This window comes from Ambystoma mexicanum, chromosome 6p, assembly GCF_040938575.1.
Source record: "Ambystoma mexicanum isolate Mex_15411 chromosome 6p, UKY_AmexF1_1, whole genome shotgun sequence".
NCBI classification, from domain to species: Eukaryota; Metazoa; Chordata; class Amphibia; order Caudata; family Ambystomatidae; genus Ambystoma; species Ambystoma mexicanum.
Genome location: NC_090935.1, coordinates 1,373,383,411 through 1,373,404,254, shown reverse-complemented (window position 1 = coordinate 1,373,404,254; position 20,844 = coordinate 1,373,383,411). Strand labels below are relative to the sequence as shown.

Genomic DNA, 20,844 nt, shown 5'->3' with positions numbered 1-20,844 from the left:
AACTGGTGCCTGTGGCGGAGAGGAACAAGGGATGAAATTCACCATATTTTTTGATCCCGAAAAAAGACGGAGGATTGAGACCCATAATGGACTTGCATGGTTTGAACAAGCTCCTCAGGAAGGACAAGTTCAAGATGGTTACTCTTTCTCAAGTCCTCCAGGCCCTTCAACTTCAGGATTGGTTGGTGTCTCTCGACCTCAAGGCTGCTTACTTTCATGTGCCGATTAATCCCAAGCACAGGAAGTACCTGAGGTTCGCGGTTGGCGACTTGCATTTTCAGTTTCGGGTCCTGCCGTTCAGATTGACCTCCGCCCGAGGGTCTTCATCAAGCTGATGGTGGTGGTGGCAGCATATCTCAGGAAAGGGGGGATTCACGTCTACCCCTACCTGGACAATTGGTTGATCAGGGCGCGCTCTCCCGAGCAAGCTCTAGATCATCTGTCCGTCACCTGCCACTCCCTTCACAGGCTGGGCTTCTCCCTCAATTTAAAGAAGTCCCATTTGACACCTACCCAGCGGCTCCAGTTCATCAGAGCAGTGCTCGACACATCCCTGGGGCTGTGTTCGCCTCCCCAGGTGAGGGCTCATCACGTTCTGCAGATGGTGGACAAGTTTCAACGTGCCCAGAGTCTCCCGGCGTTCGAGTTCTTGAGGTTGCTCGGCCTCATGGCATCCTGCATTTTACTGGTGCCAGAGGCCAGGCTGTGGATGAGATCTCTGCAGTGGGCACTCAAGATGCAGTGGTCAAAATTCTCCGGCAGGATGTCGGATCCTGTCCAGATTCTGCCCTCGGATGCCCAGGACCTTCTGTGGTGGGCCGTCAAAGGAAATCTGTTCAAAGGGGCTCCGTTTTGGTAGCCGTAGGTGACTATCGTGACGGACGCATCCCTCATGGGTTGGGGAGCTCATGCCAATAAACTGACAGCCAGCGGTCGTTGGTCTCCATCGGAGTCCAGACTCCACATCAGTCTGTTAGAGCTGCGTACTGTCAGGCTAGCTCTGAAGGCTTTTCTGCCGTCTGTACGGGGGAAGAATGTCCTGATTGACGGACAATACGGTGGCCATGCACTACCTCAACAAAAAGGGGGGAGGGCAGGGTCACTCCCACTGTGCAGGGAGGCGATGCAGCTCTGGTCCTGGGCCATCCAGGAGGAAATTTCGATCTCGGCAGTTAATCTGGCCGGAGACGAAAACACGGCGGCGGATGCTCTGAGCAGGCAGAGCACGGTCTCCGACGGAGATCTCTTTTGGAGATCTTCGGCCTTTGGGGAACCCCGCAAGTGGATCTCTTCGCCACCAGTGTGAACCGGAAGTGCGAAAGATTCTGCTCGCAGGAATTTCCTCCAAGAGGAGCCTTAGGGGACGCGTTCGTTGTGGAGTGGTCCTTCCCACTGCTGTACGCGTTCCCTCCAGTCCCCGTCATTCCGCAGATGTTGCAGAGGTTGATCCTCATTGCTCCGGCATGGGCCAGGAGAGCATGGTAACCGGACCTTCTAGACATGTCCATCTGCCCTCCGTGCAGTCTTCCCTTTCGAGACGATCTGCTCTCACAGGAAGGGGGTTGAGTTCTCCATCGAGAGGTCAAGTCTCTCAGTCTTCATGCATGGTATCTGAAAGGCTGAGATATAAGGATTGGGACCTCCCTGAGGACGTGATGGAGGTGTTGCTTTCGGCCAGAAGGCCCGCAACTATGTCCCTGTACCGTTGCAGTTGTAAGAAGTTCTGCGACTGGTGCAGGGTACAGAATGTGGATCCTTTCCAATGTTCCATTTCTTTGGTTTTCTTTTTTGCTTTCTTTAGCCCACAAGGGCCTACAAATCTGTACCCTTAAGGGGTACCTGGCGGCGCTGTCAATATTTAAGTGCTCGTCTGAGGAATGTTCTTATTTTAAAATCCCTTTGATATCTCAGTTACTGAAAGGGCTAACTCGTGTGTTTCCACCGTCACCTTTCCAGGTTCCGGGTTGGGATTTGAATTTGGTTTTAAAGTTCCTGATGGGAGCTCCGTTCGAGCCCTTACATTCTTGTCCATTGAGACTGTTGTCCTTTAAAACCATTTTTAGTTGTGGTTACTTCTGCACACAGAGTGAGTGAAGTTGCAGGCACTTTCTGCCAAACCACCCTTCACTGTTGGTGAAAAAAGGTTCTGTCTCCCGTCCCTGGAAAGGGACTATGGACTACCGTGAGTAACTTAGAATTTCTGGTACCCAAGAAAGGAGGACTCCTCTGTTCCATCCTGGGCCTAGGGGCTTGAACACGTTTCTGAGGGAAGGACAAGTTGAGGAGGGTGACATTGAAAGAAATTATCCAGCCTCTACAACTCCAGGACTGGTTGGTGTCACTGGACATTCAGGACACTTATTTCCATATGCTGATCCATTGGAAGCACAGGTAGTTCCTGAGATTAGTCAACGGGGACACTCGCCTTTGGTTCAAGGTGCTCCCCTTTTTGCTTAACCTCTGCGCCCATGCTTTTCACCAAGCTGATGGCGGCTCATCTTGGGCGATCTGGTGTCCGCGTATTCCCATACCTGGACAACTGTTTGATCAGAGGAAGGGCTCCATAGCAGGTATTGACTCAGCTGGAGGAAAACTTGCTAGCTGCTTCATGGTTTGAGCTTCTCCTTGAATTTCCCTGTTGTTCCTCGTGACACCAACTCAGAAGCTCCAGTTCATCAGAGCAGTCCTGGACACACGGGTGCGGAAGGCTTTTGCTCCTGAAAAGAGTCACCAGTGTCAGCCAAAAATGACAGGCTACCCGTGGCTTCCTTCCTCCACCTCTTGGGTCTAATGGCTGCCTGCATTTTTCTGGTGCCAGACTACAGACGCCCCCCTCCCCATCCCCCCCCAAAGGTGGATATATGTGTATATGGTAATAGGTGTGATATTACTTATCCAAGGTTTTCATTGCTTGTAGTTTATCTTAAAGACCTAAGAAATAAGTGCATATTTTTATACTTCTGAAAATCCATCTGAACTGTCTGTAGGGCTTTCAGATCGGCTACACCAGTTTAAAAGCACAAACCAGGGTGGTGATCTGAGCTTTGGATGAGCCTCTTCATGCCTCATTGTGTGCACCGCAGAGGCAAGGCTTAAACAATATTTTAGTACCCTAATGGTTACCACATATGTGCATTGGGGTACTAATTCAGTAAAAGTACCTGCCATCCTTATGTAGTAGATGAAACTAAATAACAGATTCCTCCTGCCTACTCCACAACACACTTGAGACCAAAATGTGGTTCTTAAAAAACATACCTGCCATGGTTCTTTGTGGGCTACGAAGGGCCGCACACCAAAAAGGGTTGCAGTGACAATGGAATAGAAGTGCCCCTAGTCACAGACGTAAAGTTGGAAAGTATTGGCCAGCAAATGTTTAGGGGACCCACAAAGTTGGGGAACAGGATCCCAAGAGTTGAATTCTTCCTCAACAGTAATCATCTCATTTAGTTTGTGCTAAGCCAATTTTCTCTGCTCTCACATTTCACTGTTTTTGTTTTTAAAATTGATTTTTACTGATAGTTTATTTCATTACCCATAATGTATGAATTACAAACTGTTTGTATTAGCACACTAATTGGGTGTTTTTTCATCTTCTAAATTCTAGGCACCAACCCTTATCTGACTTTTCACTGTGTTAGCCAGGGGACTGTTCTATTAGATCTCGCTCCCGATGATAAAGAACATCAATCCGTGGAAGAGGAGGTAAATTGGGTGATAGTGTTTCCTTGTACTTTGCAAGGCATGACAAAAACTGATGAGCTATAACTGTACAAAAAGATGAATTTATTAATTCACAAAACATTTCAGTTATACATTAATAGGGCTTGCTGCATGGTGAATGATCCCTTAGTTTGTTAGCTGGTCTCTACACTTGCGCTGTACGCTTACAGGGTCACACAAAAAGCAATGCTCAACTGACAGCTTCAAATGTAACTGTGAAATCATTTTTCCTGAAACACTAATTGCTCTGTGGGTAACCAGAAGTTCCTTCTCACATTCTTTTGCTGGATGCTTTTAAATCCTTTGAGATGCAAGGGCGTTGTTGTTCAGTAAAGGGGCTACTTTTTGAAATACTAAAGAAAAAGCCATGTCTTTACATTTTTATGGATGGTTTAGTTGGCCTGCAAGTTGGTTGAAATAGAGATCCATAGCAGGGAACGCTCTGCAAACAAGGGTGTATTTCCTGAGCAGAGACTGAGCATCATTAGATGGTTCGCTGTGACAGAGCAAAGGGATTTGCTGGTGGTCTTAATATTTGCTCAATCTGCTTTCATTCCAAATGCGTTTGATGGTACTATTAATCGTGTCACAACTGCCTTCCTTCGTCCTTACTTGAAAGAACCTGAAAATGTGCTTGAGGACATTTGATTTCTCTTTGCCATCTAAAGTACTGTAACCCCCATTCTCCAGCAATGCGGTCTGGCATGGATTCACATGCTCAGGAATATTCCCAGTTGTCAGGCTAGGAATCCTCAGTAAAAGAAAAAACAGTTTCACTTTCACTTTAAAACGGTATTTCTCCTCTATGCCAATCACTGTCCTCTGGGTCATACTGCCCCATCCAATGACAGTCCTCTCCCTAAGCCCCGCCTCTGGCAGCCATCTTCAGATTTTTACAGCATGCTTCAGTGTTGAGTCCTTGAGTTGTTCTCCAAGCTATTTGTAATTTTTGTTTTCCGATGAGAAATTTCAATTTTTGTTTCAAAGAGCCTGTGTGCTCTTTTCTTCATCTGCCGACCACAGGGATCCGTTGTCAGTGAAGTTCTGCACCCCTCAAGGGCGAAGATTCATCGAAGATTATCTTGAGCCTACTTCACACTCTGACCATAACTGAGAAGAAGGGAAGCTCCCTCTTCAGGCCCTTCACCAAATGCAGGCTGCGGAATGTGTTTGTGGAGGACAAGTATCTACAATACCTCTACGGCCTGCACCCGGACCATAAGGAACTAGAGTGCAAGATATGCCTTGTTTTTTCTAAGAAAATGAAGGGCAGGCATAATAGGCTGGCGGCATGGCTTAACACAAACAAGGCCTCTGACCCATGTTTCAAGCAGGGTCATGCCTTGTCCACGACCGGCCGCTCCGAGGAGCGGTCTTCTAAGTCCAATAGCTACATTTCTGATGCTTGTTAATCTGCTTGGATTCATATGCTGTGCATATAGTCCGACATCCAGTGGTCACCGCAGAGTATTGCATCTTGTCTTTCGAGAATCAAAAGGGGATGTTGACATGGGCGTGACTGTAACACTATCCCTAACGTGACGTGTAGTGTACCCAAAATCCCTCGCGCGTTGAGGTCCTGCAGATTGTTTTTTTCCACCCAGCATACTGGTTGCCTCAAGCGGTACCATTGTTGTCCCATCGACCTTTGGTCGATATTACTATTATTAAGATCACCCTGACCGTCCTTCCTATCGACGGCAGTTAAGGATCTGCACCGAAACCTCCAACGGACCTTCGACGGGTGGTGATCCAGTCGGTGTTGCCAACCATGTGACCGGACCTTCCAGCCGGCCTACACAGTAGGGAGAGTGGGGTCGGGGTGGACATTTCTGTAAAATCTGAGAATGCCTTTCCCTTTCCTCCCGCTTTATTCTTTGGTCGTTGTCACTTTCCCTATCCTCCGCTATGGAGAGGTCTCCATTTAGGATTTGCCCGATTTGCAAGGGCAAATTTCCTTGGAGAAATATGGATGGTATTACCGTTGCTTGCCCCTCGATCACAACAAACAAGGTTGTACGGCTTGTAAGCGCCTCCGTCATAAGACATTAAAGGAGCGCCGTGTCAAGCGGTGGGCGGCCTACGGAATGTCAAAGGCCGAGTCAAGTTCTCCCGCTGCTGCAACCGCTGAGTGCGACGAGGACATCAGTGGCGAGCAGGCCTCCGACTCTGAGGTTGACTTTTCGTCAGAGCACTCCCGTTCCGCGACGTCTGTTCCCAGCCCCGCCAGGCACAGCTCAAGCACTGCTATGGCGACCAAGACGAACACTTGCAACTTACTAATCACACAACCCCCGACCAGTCTTCAAAGTCGAAGCAGTCCACAGCGCCAACGGGCACATTGAAAGTTTTGGCGGTCCCCGCCAACAATCAAGATCGGCAGCCCTCCCTGCAGCCGCAGATGTGCCTAGCGACCGGGCACTCGAAAGTGAAGGGTTCTACCCCCAATATTCCAAAACCTGCAGACACGCATCGTAAGACAGGGTCTGCTGACAACAAGGCCCCGGTTCCGCCAAAAACTGTACAACCGCAGGCCCAGGCTACACGTCTCCCTATTGCAGAGGACGTTACTGAAAGCATTTCGAGAATTGTTTCAGCGGACGCTCAGAAGAGTCAGTCAAGGGATTTGTCAACCACGGGAAAGCCCAAGGATTCATCGAAATCCAAAGATAGGCTGAAGGAAATACCGGAACCCTCTACCGAGCAGGAGGAGAAGCACATGGACACGCAACCTCATTTGGTCCCCCGGGAGGAGTTTTCAGAAGGCGAAGAAGGTATTTCTTCGGCATTGAGACAAAAATCTCAATGTTTAGCGTCAGAGGATTGTAATCCAGATCCCTTTCCACCTCTAGACCCCTCTAGGTCTTCTGTTTGGACTATGGAAAAATTTGAAAATTGTATGGAGAGGCTTGATAGTTTTGTAAACCTCTCAGAGCTGTCCACCCCTAAAAGACCATAGGAAGAAGCCCCTTTAAACCCTCTGGCTAAATTTCAAAGACTCTTTGATCCCTCTCATGAGGCGGATGTGTACACTTACGACCTCACTGAGGAGAAGGTTCCTGCCGACACTCAGGGTGATGATCACTTCATTGACACTGGAGATATGCATGACCCCATAGAGCGGTGAGAGGAAAACGTGGGTGACCCTCAGCCTTGACAGTCTCCAAATCCTTCTCCATATCCTGATGCCGTGTGTTTTAGATTCCCCACAGACCACTCCCACTAGACAGCCCTCTCCAGTGGACGATCAAATGACGTTTGCCATGTTGCTCAAAGCAGCAGAATATTTCAAAATCGCCACCAATGAAGCTGTTCCTGAGGCTGACTTTGTGGAGGACATTCTTAAAGAACAACCACCGGCCAGCCAGTCTATTCCTCTTCTTAACTGTATTAAAAAGCATCTGGCTCACTCGTTATCAACACCTGCACTCCCAAGAGCAGCTAATCCAAGTATTGAAAAGCTATTTCGACCGTCCCCCTCTGATCCCTTTCATATCAGAGGTCACTCCACCCCAGACTCAATGGTGTTGACCACTATAAAAAAAAGGGCAGGGGTTCCCCTGTCAACCATGGAGCCACCTCCTGACAAAGTGTGTAAAAGACTCTTTGCCCTAGGGAAGAGGGTCACGGCTGCAGCAGCCTTTTCTACGCGTATTGCTAACAATACTACCTTGTTAGCCAGCTACACGGACTCTCAATGGGCCTTGTTACAGGAAGACCTGCAGGGGGGTTCCTGAACCGCTACAAACTTGTCTTCTGTCCACGGTAACCGATGGCAGACAAGTAAACCAAAGTATACTCGAACACTTTGGATTCTGGATTCCCCTGAGACAGCGGGCTGATCGTGTGCTCAGGGCAACCACCTAAAGAGACAAGCGTGGCTAAGAAATTCTGGGTTCAAGCCACAAACTCGAGCTTCTCTTATTAATAAACCCTTGGAAGAATCCAACCTATTTGGAAGAGCGGTCGAAGAAGCTCTCGAGACCGCAAAGGAGCATGACACCCTGAAGACGCTAGATCACATCACACAAAAGCTCTCCACAAGGCGTGGAACTGGGCCCAGACGCCTTTTTCATGGCCAATGCTTTCCCCAAAACCAGTACACCTCAGGAACCAATAGCTCTTCTCCACAAGGAACCAGCGCACCAGCCCGTATCCCCAGAGGGTTCAGCTTTTGGGGAAAGGAAGGGGCCGCAACTCTACCCCCAGTGGCTCCCTGGCCTCAGGTTCAAAATGACCCGAAGATCCGGGTCCCCTCCCATGCCTCCTGTAAAGACTGGAAGGAGGGTCTGTACTAGTTTTCTCTATATGGCAGAGGAGAGGCACAGAGGACCCAGCCAAGATTCTCTGTTATTGGTATCGTGGTCGAGCAATCAAGGCCTAGTTTCTCAGGCGGTGATGTAGGCTGGTTCTTAAGTACGGTGTAGTCCCCTAGCACCCACAAAGGAATGTCCACACTCTGTATTAGTTAAAACACAGTCTTTATATAATTGAGGTTCAAGGTTATATACACAATCACAATAACTCCATTTGTGCTCAGTAAATTTACAATAGCAAATATATACAGTTCTAAGTGGTACCACAATTATTATTAGATTCCATTAAAGTGCATCAACTGTACTCTGGTTAAATGTCTCACAAATCACTTAATAAAAGTAACCAACAGTAGACATAGGAGGAAAACAGTTGGTTAGAACAATTGGCAGAATACTGGCCCCTACCACTAGACTCAGGAGATTCCCCCCCACCTGAGCAACCTGTAAAGTAAATATATTTCGAGTGGATTGTGTCCTCCAACGTATTCCTCATCTTAGATGTAATCCATCCAGCTTTGCTGCTCTTTGGAATTTTTTTCGGTAGAGGGCGCCGTGCATCGATGTCGAGTCGATGGTCCCTCGAAGGCCTCCATCGAGGGTGACGTCATCGGGTGTATAAGTAGCATGCGCGGCGCCCGTTGGCCTCAGTTCCGTTTTTCCGCAGTTACGTTGCTTCGGACATTCGGCGCGCCTCGAGTTCTGTCAAGAAATATAACGAGAAGTAATTATGTCCTCGTCATCGACGCCGACCACGACCCCGAGATCGGGTTTTAAGAAATGCAAGTCGTGCGGCTCAAAAATGTCGATCACGGACCCGCACCGCAAGTGTTTGTGGTGTCTCGGGGAAGGCCACGACATGGTGGCCTGTTCGAAGTATCAGGCGATGACGGGGAAGGCCTTGCGAGAAAGGAGAGGAAAGCTACAGGTAGGTCGGAAGGATCGTAAAGCCTCTAGCGTAGAGTTGAGACACCATTGGGAAAAATCTCCTCGACGCGAAAGGCATCGATCTAGATCCCGAAGCGATTCTCATCGCTCGTCGTCTTCGTTGAAAAAGTCGAAGAAACAACGCCATAGGTCTCCCTCCACCTCGTCGTCAGAGTTGGAAGCATTCAAGATCAAAATGATGGAGATGTTTGAGAAGGCGAAGCCTCGGTCCGCGCCTTCTTCAGAAGTCGGCGGGGAGCGTCATCGCTCTGACACTCGCGCGCCCTCGAGCCCGGGTGATCGTAAAAGGAAGGATAGGGAACCTCCCAGGACGCCGAGCGATAAACGCTCCAGTCGAGTCGACTGCTCGAGGTCACCGACGCCGTCCGAGACCTATCACACCTCGAAGGGGAAACCGTCGAAGGCCGCCTTGACACCCTCGAAGCAGACCCTGTCGACGACCACTATGTCATTGACGCTGTCGACGCCTTTATCGACGTCGACGCTGAAACCCTCGGCGCCAAAGGCTCCAACCAAGCCAGGGCAGCCAGAAAAAGAGAAGGAGAAAGTTACAAAACATGTAGTTTCTTCAGAGACTGGTACTACACCTCTTCCCCCTCTTCTTCCAGAGAAGGTTTTCAAGCCTCTCCCTAGGAAGGAGTTTTTCAAATCCTTGACCTCAATTTCTGAAGAGCAGGAGAGATCCAAGGAGGAAAATGTACCTTTTGGATTGGAATATGGCACCCCAAATGTCCCAGAATGCTTGATCTCAGAGGAAAGCAGAATGAGGGATTTGGTGGAGTCTTTACACAATGCAAGTGGCATTGACACCTCTCCTGAGAATGACTTTGGTAGACCAGATCCAGGAGAGCATGCCAGTCCATCTTACCGTCAGTTAATGACCAAGGTGGTAGATTACTTGGGATGGGCTAGACCACCAGCCCGATTCGTCCAGGACAATTTAACAGACATATTGGACCATGGTCCTACTGAAGACCCAGTACTACCTTTTCTTGTAGCCTTACAAAACAGGGTGGCCAAGAATTGGGAAACTCCAGATTCTATTCCTCCGGTAAATAAATCCCTCGCATCAAAATACCGTCGAGCCAGTAGCGACCCCAGCTATCTGTCAAAACATCCAACTCCCGAGAGTTTGGTCATACAGGCAGCCACAGCTTCCAACAAACTTGCGTACCAGTCTATCCCTCCAGACAGGGACGATAAGCGTGTGGATGGTTTGGCATGGAAGGTATTCTCAGCCGGGAGCATGGCATTAAAATCTGCCAACTCCACATGTGCCTTGGCAAAATTTTCGTACACTCTGTGGGAGTGCATGGCGGCGGAGCACATACCAGACTGGGAAGAAAGGGAAGGTTTCCTTGCCATCGTTGGAGATGGAAAGGAGGCCATGCAGGAATCCCTTCAATCTGGATTGGACACTGCGGATAGTGTAAGCAGGTCCATGGGCACTAGCACGGTAATGCACAGGTTTGCGTGGTTACGAAAGTCGGGTTTTGCACCGGACGTACAGAACCGCCTCCTGAACATGCCTTTTGACGGGTCTCACCTTTTTGGCAACAAGGCTGACTAGAGCCTTGAGAGGTTGTAGACCTCAAAAGCAGCAGCAAAATCTTTAGGAGCTGCTATTAGGCAACCTCAGCCTTTTCGTGCGCAAGGGCAATCATGGAGGGGACGATCCTATAGTTATTACACCTCATACGGGAAGACGAGAGGAATGGCCAGTCAAAGGGGCCAAAGAAAGGCCACTCATGGACGAGGAAAATGTGTTAAGCCAGCTCCAGCTGCAGCCTCTTTGCCATCAGCAGCTGCAACATCCGCCACAAAACCACTTTGAGGTCTTGCACCACAAAACACCTGTAGAAGACAGGCTGTCGCAGCATCTACAAGAATGGAGAGCCATTACGTCAGATGTTTGGGCTCTAGAAATAATAGCCCAAGGCTATTGCCTTCCTTTCCTAAAGCAACCTCAAAGCAATCCACCAGGGAGACACCCGTTGAAACTTTCAAACCCGCTCCTACAGCAGGAAGTTCTAATCCTGCTGGAGAAAGGTACTATAGAACCAGTACCTGCAGCGGAGAGTAACAAGGATTGGTACTCCCCGTATTTTTTGATCCCCAAAAAGGACAGTGGACTGAGACCCATCTTGGACTTAAGAAACTTGAACAAGTTCCTCAGGAAGGACAAGTTCAAGATGGTTGCCCTTTCTCAGATCCTTCAGGCCCTTCAACTCCAGGACTGGTTGGTGTCATTGGACCTCCAGGATGCTTATTTTCATGTGCCGATTCATCTCAAACACAGAAAATAACTGAGGTTCGTAGTTGGCGACTCACACTATAATTTTTGAGTCCTGCCATTCGGGTTGACACTGGATCATCTGAAAGTCACCTGCCACTTCCTCCACAAACTGGGCTTCTCCCTCAATGTAAAGAAGTCCCAAATGACACCTTCCCAACCGCTTCAGTACATAGGAGCTGTATTAGACACATCCTTGGGAAAGAGCTTGCCTCCCAAGATGAGGGTTCAAGTCATTCTTCAGATGGTTTCCAAATTCCAAAATGCCCAAAATCTCCAGGCTTACGACTTTTTAAGGTTGCTCGGCCTCATGGCATCCTGCATCTTTCTGGTGCCAGAGGCACGCTTGAGGATGAGATCCCTTTTTCTCCCACTCTTAGACATGATTTGAGCTATCCTTTGACTTTGTAGTGTGTTTTATGGGCTATGGGGTCTTTTACTCCATAGGGTTTCATGTGTTTTAGTGTTTTACACAGCACCCTCAGTGCAGTAACCTAGGGGTGTCATAGTGACCCCCAAACATAGACTCCATACCATGGGACTGACTGTCTCCCAGGGCATGTAAAGTCACCATTGACTTTACTAGTCTTAAATTGTGAACAGAACCAGTACAAACCATCATATTGTGGAAGTACTGGTAGGGGTAATTAGATTACCCCAGGGTCTGTTTTTCGAGGGGGCACTGTGCAGTCCCCCTTCATCGAGTTTCTGGCAGGTGGCAGTGGTTACCACACAAAATATTCCCCAGGAATATTTCCTATGGGATTTTCCCATTCATTTTGAAAGCACCACTTTTTTGGTGCAATGTTAAAGATACTGCCGGGTTATTTATTTAATATTTATTCCTCGGTTGGGTCTTTTTGCCAGGACTCGGTTTTAAAATGGCGTTTGTGTTCGCCTCTAACTTGAACACAAGTCGAGCCCTTTGTTCCACTTTTTTGGCGGGCTTCTGCACAGAAGCCGCCAAAAGTAGTGCCACTCTGGGTCTACAGGATGTGTGGGAGGGGGTGAGCCGCCCGGTTCACCACTTAGCATGTTTGAGTGACAGCTAGGACTGATGAATGGGGGTTTTCTGCATAAAAGCAGGGCTTTGGGGACTGGAACTTCAGAAGTCGCCACAGGACCAAAGAATCCGAAGAGGGAGAAGCTGAGCCGACCTGCAATGACGACACCACCGGTGGAGCCCTGCTGAACCGTCTCGCCACTTCCCAACGACAGAGAAGATCTTCATCCCGGAGAGTCTTCTTCCTCTGAACTGGAGGGGATAACCAGTTCGCCCTCTTTTCGCCTTCCTGGATCGTCTCATGGTCGAATCGCCCGTGCCAAGCACCCCGGCGGCCGGATAGCCACGCTTCACCACTACCACAAATAAAAGGGTAGTACCTTTTAACCGGGAAACTCCACGTCTGGTTTCTTCCCTGGCAGTGCAACGACCTCCAGCTTTCCTCCACGTCAAGATCTTCTCTTCCCCTGGACGAAGCACCGACTTGCACCAGTTGCCAGGAACAACTGCCCCCGCTGGAGCTTTCTCAACATTTCAGGTACTGTGTCCTGCCTGATCTCCCTTGCAACAGACAGTTCAAGGTGTCCCGTAAATCCTTGACTCTCTATCCTGGGATGACTTGGGACCTGCTAACTAACTTTTTCTGAACTGATCCAACCCTTCTCGAACTATCTGCAAAGACTTTTTAAAGTAGTATTCAACTGTGTGATCTTGGACACATTACGCCTTGCTCTCTCCAAGAGTGGGCCTGGCCTATGAACTTTCTTGCTCCAACAGTAGACTCTGCCTTTCTGACTTGCTGTGGTTCTTTTTAAAGTGTTGGTATTGTGTACTTTCCTAATTCTGCCTTTTTCCCTCTGTTTTTAACCAACTTATTGGAGTTCCATATTAGGTTAAGCGCTCACCTCTGTCTGCAAATAAGTGGTATTTTAACTAAGACTTGTTCAATAAGTAATCAGGGATGTATATATATTGATAGTGACAGTGTTTGAACTTGCTTGCCATATTAGTGTTAGTGTATTTTACAAGTGTGTTTTTGAATAAATAATTATATACTTTTATACCCAAGCTCTGGTCAGTGTTTGCTTGTGCTACTGTATCTCTGTACCTAATTTGTATACTCTTTATACTCTCTAACTCTTCTTGAGAGAAGTCCGACTGCTCAGCCACAGCTACCAGGTAAATCTGGGTGGTACAGACTGCTACCAATTGGGTTTACTGCCAACACCTGTAGTCCTAAGCCTTTTGCAGTGGTCCATAAGGGAAGTGCACAGGTTTCTGCCTAACACCCACGAATGGGAATTGGCTCAGGAAGTCATTCAAGTGATCTTCGCCCTTTGGGGAACCCCTCAGGTAGACCTATTCACAACCAGTACCAACCGAAAATGCGAAAGGTATTGCTCAAGGGAATTTCCCCCGAGAGGAGCCCTGGGGGACGCGTTCATGGTGGATTGGAATTTCCCACTATTGTACGCGTTCCCTCCAATTCCCGTCATTCCTCAGGTCATCAGGAGGCTGAGACGCTTCGGGAACCGCAGGATCCTAATTGCTCCGGATTGGGCCAGGAGAACGTGGTATTCGTACCTTCTAGATATGTCCATCTGTCCTCCAGTACGTCTTCCTCAGAGAGAGAACCTTCTCTCTCTCAAATGGAAGGTCGGGTTCTCCACCCAGAGGTCAGAACACTGGACCTTCATGCTTGGTATCTGAAAGGCTGAGATACAGGGATTGGAACTTTCCAGATGATGTTATGGAGGTGTTGCTTTCGGCAAGAAGGCCAGCAACAAAGTCTCTGTACCGTTGCCGTTGGAAAAAGATTTTGCAACTCAACTGGTGCAGGGAAAAGAATGTCAATCCTTTTCTATGTTCTATTCCAGAAGTACTATCTTTCCTTCTGACCCTAGCACATATGGGTCTGAATATCGGAACAATAAAAGGTTACCTTGCAGCGCTTTCCATTTTCAAGCGCTCATCGGAAGAATGCTCCTACTTCAAAATTCCTTTGATAACACAATTCTTTAAAAGGTCTCACTAATGCGTTTCCTCCTCACCCATTTCAAGTACCGATTTTGGATCTAAATCTAGTCTTAAAATACTTAATTTGTGCCCCTTTTGAGCCTATGCACCCGTGTCCATTAAGATTATTAACATGGAAAACAGCCTTTTTAGTTGCTCTAACATCAGCAAGAAGAGTGAGCGAATTGCAGGCACTTTCTTCTGGGCCACCCTATACTGTGTTCAATAGGGACAGAGTTGTATTGAGGGTTAAACCATCATTTTTACCGAAGGTAATATCTGATTTTCATTTAAGTCTGAAAATTGTTTTACCCTCATTCTATCCTCCTCCTCCTCCACCTCCTCCTTCTAAGGAGGAAGAAAGATTGCACAGACTGGATCCAAAAAGAGCTTTAAGCTTTTACATCTCTAGACTTTCTAGGCTTAGAGTGGACAACCAGTTGTTTATAGGCTACATAGGAAGAAAACTGGGTCAATCAGTAACAAAACAGACAATTTCACGCTGGATCGTGCTTTGCATTTCAGAATGCTACAGACTAGCACAAAAAGACCTACCAGAAGGGTTAAGGGCTCATTCCACCAGAGGCATCACCTCTTCCACAGCCCTTCAAAGAGGTGTCCCAATAAGGTCCATTTGTGAAGCAGCAACTTGGTCTTCACTTCACACCTTCTCAAAAATCTATAGCCTGGATGATTCCCAGTCTAGGGAGCTGACTTTTGGAAAAGCAGTACTTTATTCCGCCATCTAAAGGCTTTGGTGGGAAAAAATCTGACCCCTCCTCCAGAGAAACTATGCAAAATACTGCTTTGGGAGCCTATCTAAGATGAGGAATACGTTGGAGGACACAATCCACTCGAAGAACAAGTAACTTAGCAACTGGTAACGTTCTTTCGATTGGATGTTCCTCCAGCGTATTCCTCATCGCCCTCCCAACCTACCCCTCTGTAGGTTTTTTCCGGGTTATTGCCATCTCAAATCTTGCAAGGCTTATACCTGTCTGCGGGCACAATCTACACAGTACAAGATCACAGATACAAAAGAGGGGAAAAAAAGAACTGGGGCCAACGGGCGCCGCACGTGCTACTTATGCACCCGAGGACGTCACCCTCGACTGAGGCCTTCGAGGGACCATCGACGCACGGCGCCCTCTGCCGAAAAAATTTCCGAAGAGCAGCAAAGCTGGATGGAATACATCTAAGATGACGAATACGTTGGCGGAACATCCAATCGAAAGAACGTTACCAGTTGGTAAGTAACTTGTTCATCGCCAGGGGACCACTCCGGTGGTGATAGTGCGCGGTACAAATGACCTTTAACATTAACAAGCCCAGTCCACATATTGTTCTTTAAGTCTTATTTCCTTTAATAATGTTTCTACCACCCCAAAATACCTGGAATAGCAGACTTCGACGACGAGTCGTCGACGGATCCTTCTTGAGCGGATCCCTTTAAAGCAGGAGCCATGGATCGTCAAGATCCCTCGAAGAAAGTGAACTCGGCGTTGAGGCGGCAGCTTCGGTCCCAGCGGTGCTCGTCAACAATGGAGCGCAGGCGTCCTGCAAGCAAGAGGAGTGCGGGGCTCCTCGATGTCGATAGTTCAGGACCGCAAAGAGTGTGTGAAGAACTGTGGCCCAGCAAGGGTGTCGAGTCTTCCAGCGTGTCTGCGGTCGTTTGGTGGCGGGAAACCCACCGGCAGATGCTTTTCCGCGCATCGACAGCCTGGCCTCCTTTGGCGTGATAAGGCGGGCGGCAGTGCGGACGAGTGCGTCCGTGAATCAAAAGTCTTAGGCAAAGGAGCGTGCGGCTCCGGTCGTCGGCGGCACAGCGTCAATCGGTCCCCTCTTCTGGGCAACACGGCTTTGACGGGCCTCCAGTGGATACAGCAGACTTGCGAAAACTTGTCGACGACGGTGGACGTAATGTCCAGTGCTTATCTTTGTTCTCCTCGGCGGTCCCAGTCTCCGGTCGGCTGCCTTTTGAGGGTCTGACTTCCAGGGCACTTCAGCAAAGTTTAGCGGTTCTCGATGGTCCCTCGGAGCACGGGAAGAGGGGGCCTAACCAGGCCCTCTCTTGGATCAGTCTCGACATATTTCGGATTTCGGCGAAGAGACAGCAGTCCACCTTCTTCAGGCTCGGCTTCGGGATTAAGCGTCAGTTTCAGCTTCTGAACAAATTCTAGCAGTGAGAGACCCCCAGATATACTAGTTGATCTCCCATTCGTTCTGCTGGGTCACACTCGGGCAACCAATCACTCAGGGCATTCAGCAGTCAGCCAATCAGCCATACAGTGCATTCAGGCCACTCTCCTCCCTCTCAGGCACTCACAACAAGGAATGTGTGTTGGGACAAGTACCCAGCCCTTCAACACTACACACTGCATTCATATTATCACAGATCAGGCTGTGACCTGGCTGACCTCTTTCCTCTCTGATCGACCCTCCCAAGTACAACTTGAGGCCTTCCTATCTTCTATCTCCCTCTCTACCTGTGATGTTCAACAGGGGTCTAACCTCTCGCCCTGGCTTTTCAACCAATACCTGGCAACTGCATCCCAATTTTCTGCTCAAATTTCCAGTGCTATGCTTATGACACCAAACTCATTTTCAGGCTTCTTTCAGCCACCACCTCTCCTTCCCTCATCTCTAATTGACTAATCAGCATTCTAAATCAGTGTGCCGCCAATGATCTTGCCAACAAGACTGAGATCCTCCTCATTGGTACACCTTCACCAACCTTTCCCCTCACTATCTGGCCGGCTTCCCTTGGCCCTCCTCCTGTTCCTACCTGCGAGGCTAAGAACCTCAGTTGCATCTTTAACTCCACACTTTGCTTCTCCGCACACATCTCTGACGTCTCCAAAAAGTCAAGCTTCTTACTGTACCTCCTTAGAGGTACTGTGCCTTTCTCTCCTTCCCTCAGAAGCTCACTGTCTTCCCAAGCTCTGGTTCTCATCTCTCCAGCTCTAAAATCCCTTCATTGGCTCCCAGTGGATTCAAGGATTACATTTAAAACCCTCTGCATTTTCCACAAGGCTTTCTGGGCCCTGGGTCTAAAATACCTTCAATTATTCCTCTAATACCTCCCCTCTCGAGCCCTTTGCTCCTCTACGTCTAACTCCCTCAGGGTCAGTCGTTTTCCAAAGAAACAAGCTGGGGGTAGATCTGTCTTCGGTTGGGGCCTCCATTTTGAACAGCCTCCCTGACACTCTGAAACTTGAGGAGAACCATCTCCAGTTCCGGATGCACCTCAAGACCTTCCTCTTCGCTTCTGCCTTTGCCCCTCTTCTCCCCTGCTGATTTGCTTTCTCTCTCGGCACCATGCATCTGGCCACCCTCTGTCTTTCGGGCCCAGGTACCTGCTCACCCTGCTACCCTCCTACACTGCCTCCGGGCCCCCCCCTTAAACTGGGGCCTGTATCTGTACCCATACAGTCCCCCACGCACTCTTCTTCTGCACTTATCAGATACACCCTATCAGACTAACCTAGCACTTTGCCACTTGCTGGCTACACCACCACTGTTTATCACCTTTATTTATTTTACTTATTATTATTTATTTTGTTATCGCCTCTGTTCTGCATTTTCCAGTTTCTCCCCCCTTCTATGCACTGCACGTTTTCAATGTCACTGGGCCTAGCAAGATCATTGTTCTCTCCTGTTCCCCTCCCTTTGCCTGGTCGCGCTCTGAAACACTTGTATACGAGCGCGATATAAATAAAATATCATTTCATTGGCAACGTCATCCACATCTACCACTACAGCAGCCTGCTAAGGGTGCTGATCCTATGTGGGTGGCTCCCCTAGCGCAAAAGGTGTCCCTGCCTCCACGACGTGATAATGCCACAGAGGCTTTGACAAAGTCTGCAGGCACTCTAGAAGGGGTAAAGGTACCGGCCCAGTCCTGGTTCAGACCCCTCAGTTAAGGAAAGGGGGGGCAGGGAGACCCTGAAACAGGCCTCCCACGTCACTGTTCGACCCATGGATGTCACGTCCACAGACGCCGAGCAAGATTCCATGCATACGGTCCACGAGGACAACGGTGCAGGGCTTAGTTTTCCCTTCTTACCTTCTCGGTCAAGGGACAATTCCTTGGACATTCTATCAACTCTCCACACCTTGGTGTCGGAGATCCAGATGAGGTTGCCCCCGGAACCCGGAGTAGCCTCCATCCAATAGAGGAAGCTTCATCTGACGCCCCGTATCAACCTCCTCCACCACGCGGGGACCCAACTCACCCAGCGTACCCGGAGACTGGGTACTAGGACAGATACGGCCACGAGGATGGACGAAGATGAAGACTTCGTCCTAGCAGGCAATGAATCGCCACAATTGGTTGCTCCTCATAGTTCTGCACATCAACATCCTCGAGCTACATGCAGTTTTCTGCACCTTCAAGTTGTTAATACCGTCTCTGAATGGCAAGGTGGTGAGAATCTTCATGGACCTCCACCACCATCAGGAAGCAAGGGGGAACTCGATCCCCAGCGCTCTCCAAAGAAGCACAGGACTTGTGGCACAGGGTTGTCGGTCATGGGACGTTCCTCGTCCCTCTCCACCTGGCAGGAGTCAAGAACACCATGGCAGACTCCCTCAGCAGGGAACTGTGCTCCTGCCACGCGTGGGATCTTTGTTAGGATCAGGTGGACTATTATATCAATAAGTAGGGTGCCCCTGTGGGCAGCTGTGGTTGGGGTCGTAGAACTAAAAACATAATGTTAAAGGCCATGCTGCTAAATGATGAAGTTAGGAAATTATTTAGGATCAGGTGGACTTCATGTTCGTCCAATGGGGAAGACCCCAGATCGATCTCTTTGCCACAACGGCAAACTCCAAATGCCAGAAGTTTGCCAGCAGATTCCATCAGCTGAGTCGTCTTGGGAACATGTTCTCCTTCCCCTGGGAAAAGCTGTTTCGAGGGGATTGTGTCCTCAGACGTATTCCACATCTTTGACATTGATTACCACAGCTGTGCTGCTTCAGAAAACTTTTTCGGCGTAGGCGGCCTGCGTCGATGACGTCGACCAGCTCCCTCGAGGACCTCTGCTGACGTCACCGGATGTTATATGTAGGACGCACGACGCCTGTAGCCTCAGTTCAGTTTTTTCCATGAACGTGTTCGCTTCGAAAATCTCGGCGCGCCTCGGTTCTCTCTTGGTGAATCGGTTCTTCCATCGTTGTATTGTGTGAATGTCTTCGTCTTCTGCTACCCCGAAGTCGGGCTTCAAGAAGTGTCAGGACTGTGGTTCCAAGATGTCTCTGGTGCCTCGGCGAGAGCCACACCACCGATGACTGCGATGAATGCCAGTCTTTGACGTTGAAGGCCTTGCGGGAGCGGAAGACGTTGTCGGCAGGTAGGGTTCCCAAACCCCGTAAGTCGAAGTCCACTGGCCTTTCGCCCGACTATTCGAGGGGTGGCTCTCCGCGTTGGCATAAGTCCAGGGAGACTTGTTCCAGATGTGGGTCCCGCCATTCCTCTGCTTCTTCGAGGCGTGCACGGAAGCGCTGTCATCGGTCACCGTCCTCGTCTGAGGACTCCACCAGATGGCGGGAGGCTTGTCCCACAAAACACTCATCGCCGGCTGAATGGGAGGAATTCCGCCGGCAGATGATTGCGGTTTTCGAATCGCAGGGCACCGTTCCGTCCGAGCCTTCGAGGGAAGCCGGCAAGGAACGCGCTAGAGCCACCGCTCGCATGCCATCGGGCTCGGGCGGTCGGTGCGATCATTGGGAACCGGACCCGATCGGGTGCCGTGCCCGCTCCAGATCCTGGTCCTCAGCGCCGTCGAGACCGTTGGAGCCTGTGAGGCCTTCGAAGAAGGCATCAATGCCTTCGGCGCCATGTCCGTCGAGGGACTTGCTAGAGGCTCCGGCTCTGAGGAAGTCATCGGCACCGAGACTGTCGAAGGACACACTCAAGGCTCTGTTGTCGAAGTCCTCGGCACCTCGGTCGACGTCGATGCCACTCCCAACGACGCCCTCGATGCCTTTTGATGAGAACTTGCCGGAGGTGCCCCGGAGAGCTGTGGAAGCTCTGAGAAAGGCGTTCAGCAAGTCTGTGCGGCCTGTGTTTGACCCATTCTCCGTTTCTCCTCCCAGGGTGGACTTGTTCCAACCCTTGGAGTACATTTCAGAGATAGAGGAAGGGTCTGAGGAAGAGAGGGTTGTGCCTCCTGAGATTCCGGATGACCTGTTGTCTGGTCATAGCCAATTGGAAGACCTGCGTCAATCTTTACATGATGCCCAGTGGTCTTGATACCTCCCCAGAGGTTGAGTGTGGCAGGCCTGAGCCTGGTACACATGCTGACTCCTCGTACAGGCGCCTCATGTCTAGGGTGACGGAGTATCTGGGGTGGTCTGCTCCACCTGTGGATTTTCTGCAGTACGACCTGACCGATATCTTGGAACAAGGTCCGCCCACTGACCCGGTGTTGCCATTCCATATGGCCTTACAAAGAAGGTTGGCGGCGGCTTGGACTGCTCCGGAGAGTCTCCCGGCAGTGAATAAGTCGTTGCCGAAAAAATACCGCCCAGCCAGTGGTGACCTCTGC

General features: G+C 49.6%; 1 protein-coding gene across 3 annotated transcripts in view; it reads left to right on the top strand.

Annotated features, from left to right (window-relative positions):
* The window catches only part of TNKS (tankyrase), a 2,071,987-nt gene that overhangs the window by 1,710,984 nt on the left and 340,159 nt on the right, over positions 1–20,844 (top strand). For all 3 annotated transcript variants that reach the window (XM_069626094.1, XM_069626093.1, XM_069626092.1), the window contains one exon: positions 3,608–3,705. In XM_069626094.1, the coding sequence (XP_069482195.1) occupies positions 3,608–3,705 (98 nt within the window). The remainder of the gene's footprint in view (positions 1–3,607; positions 3,706–20,844) is intronic.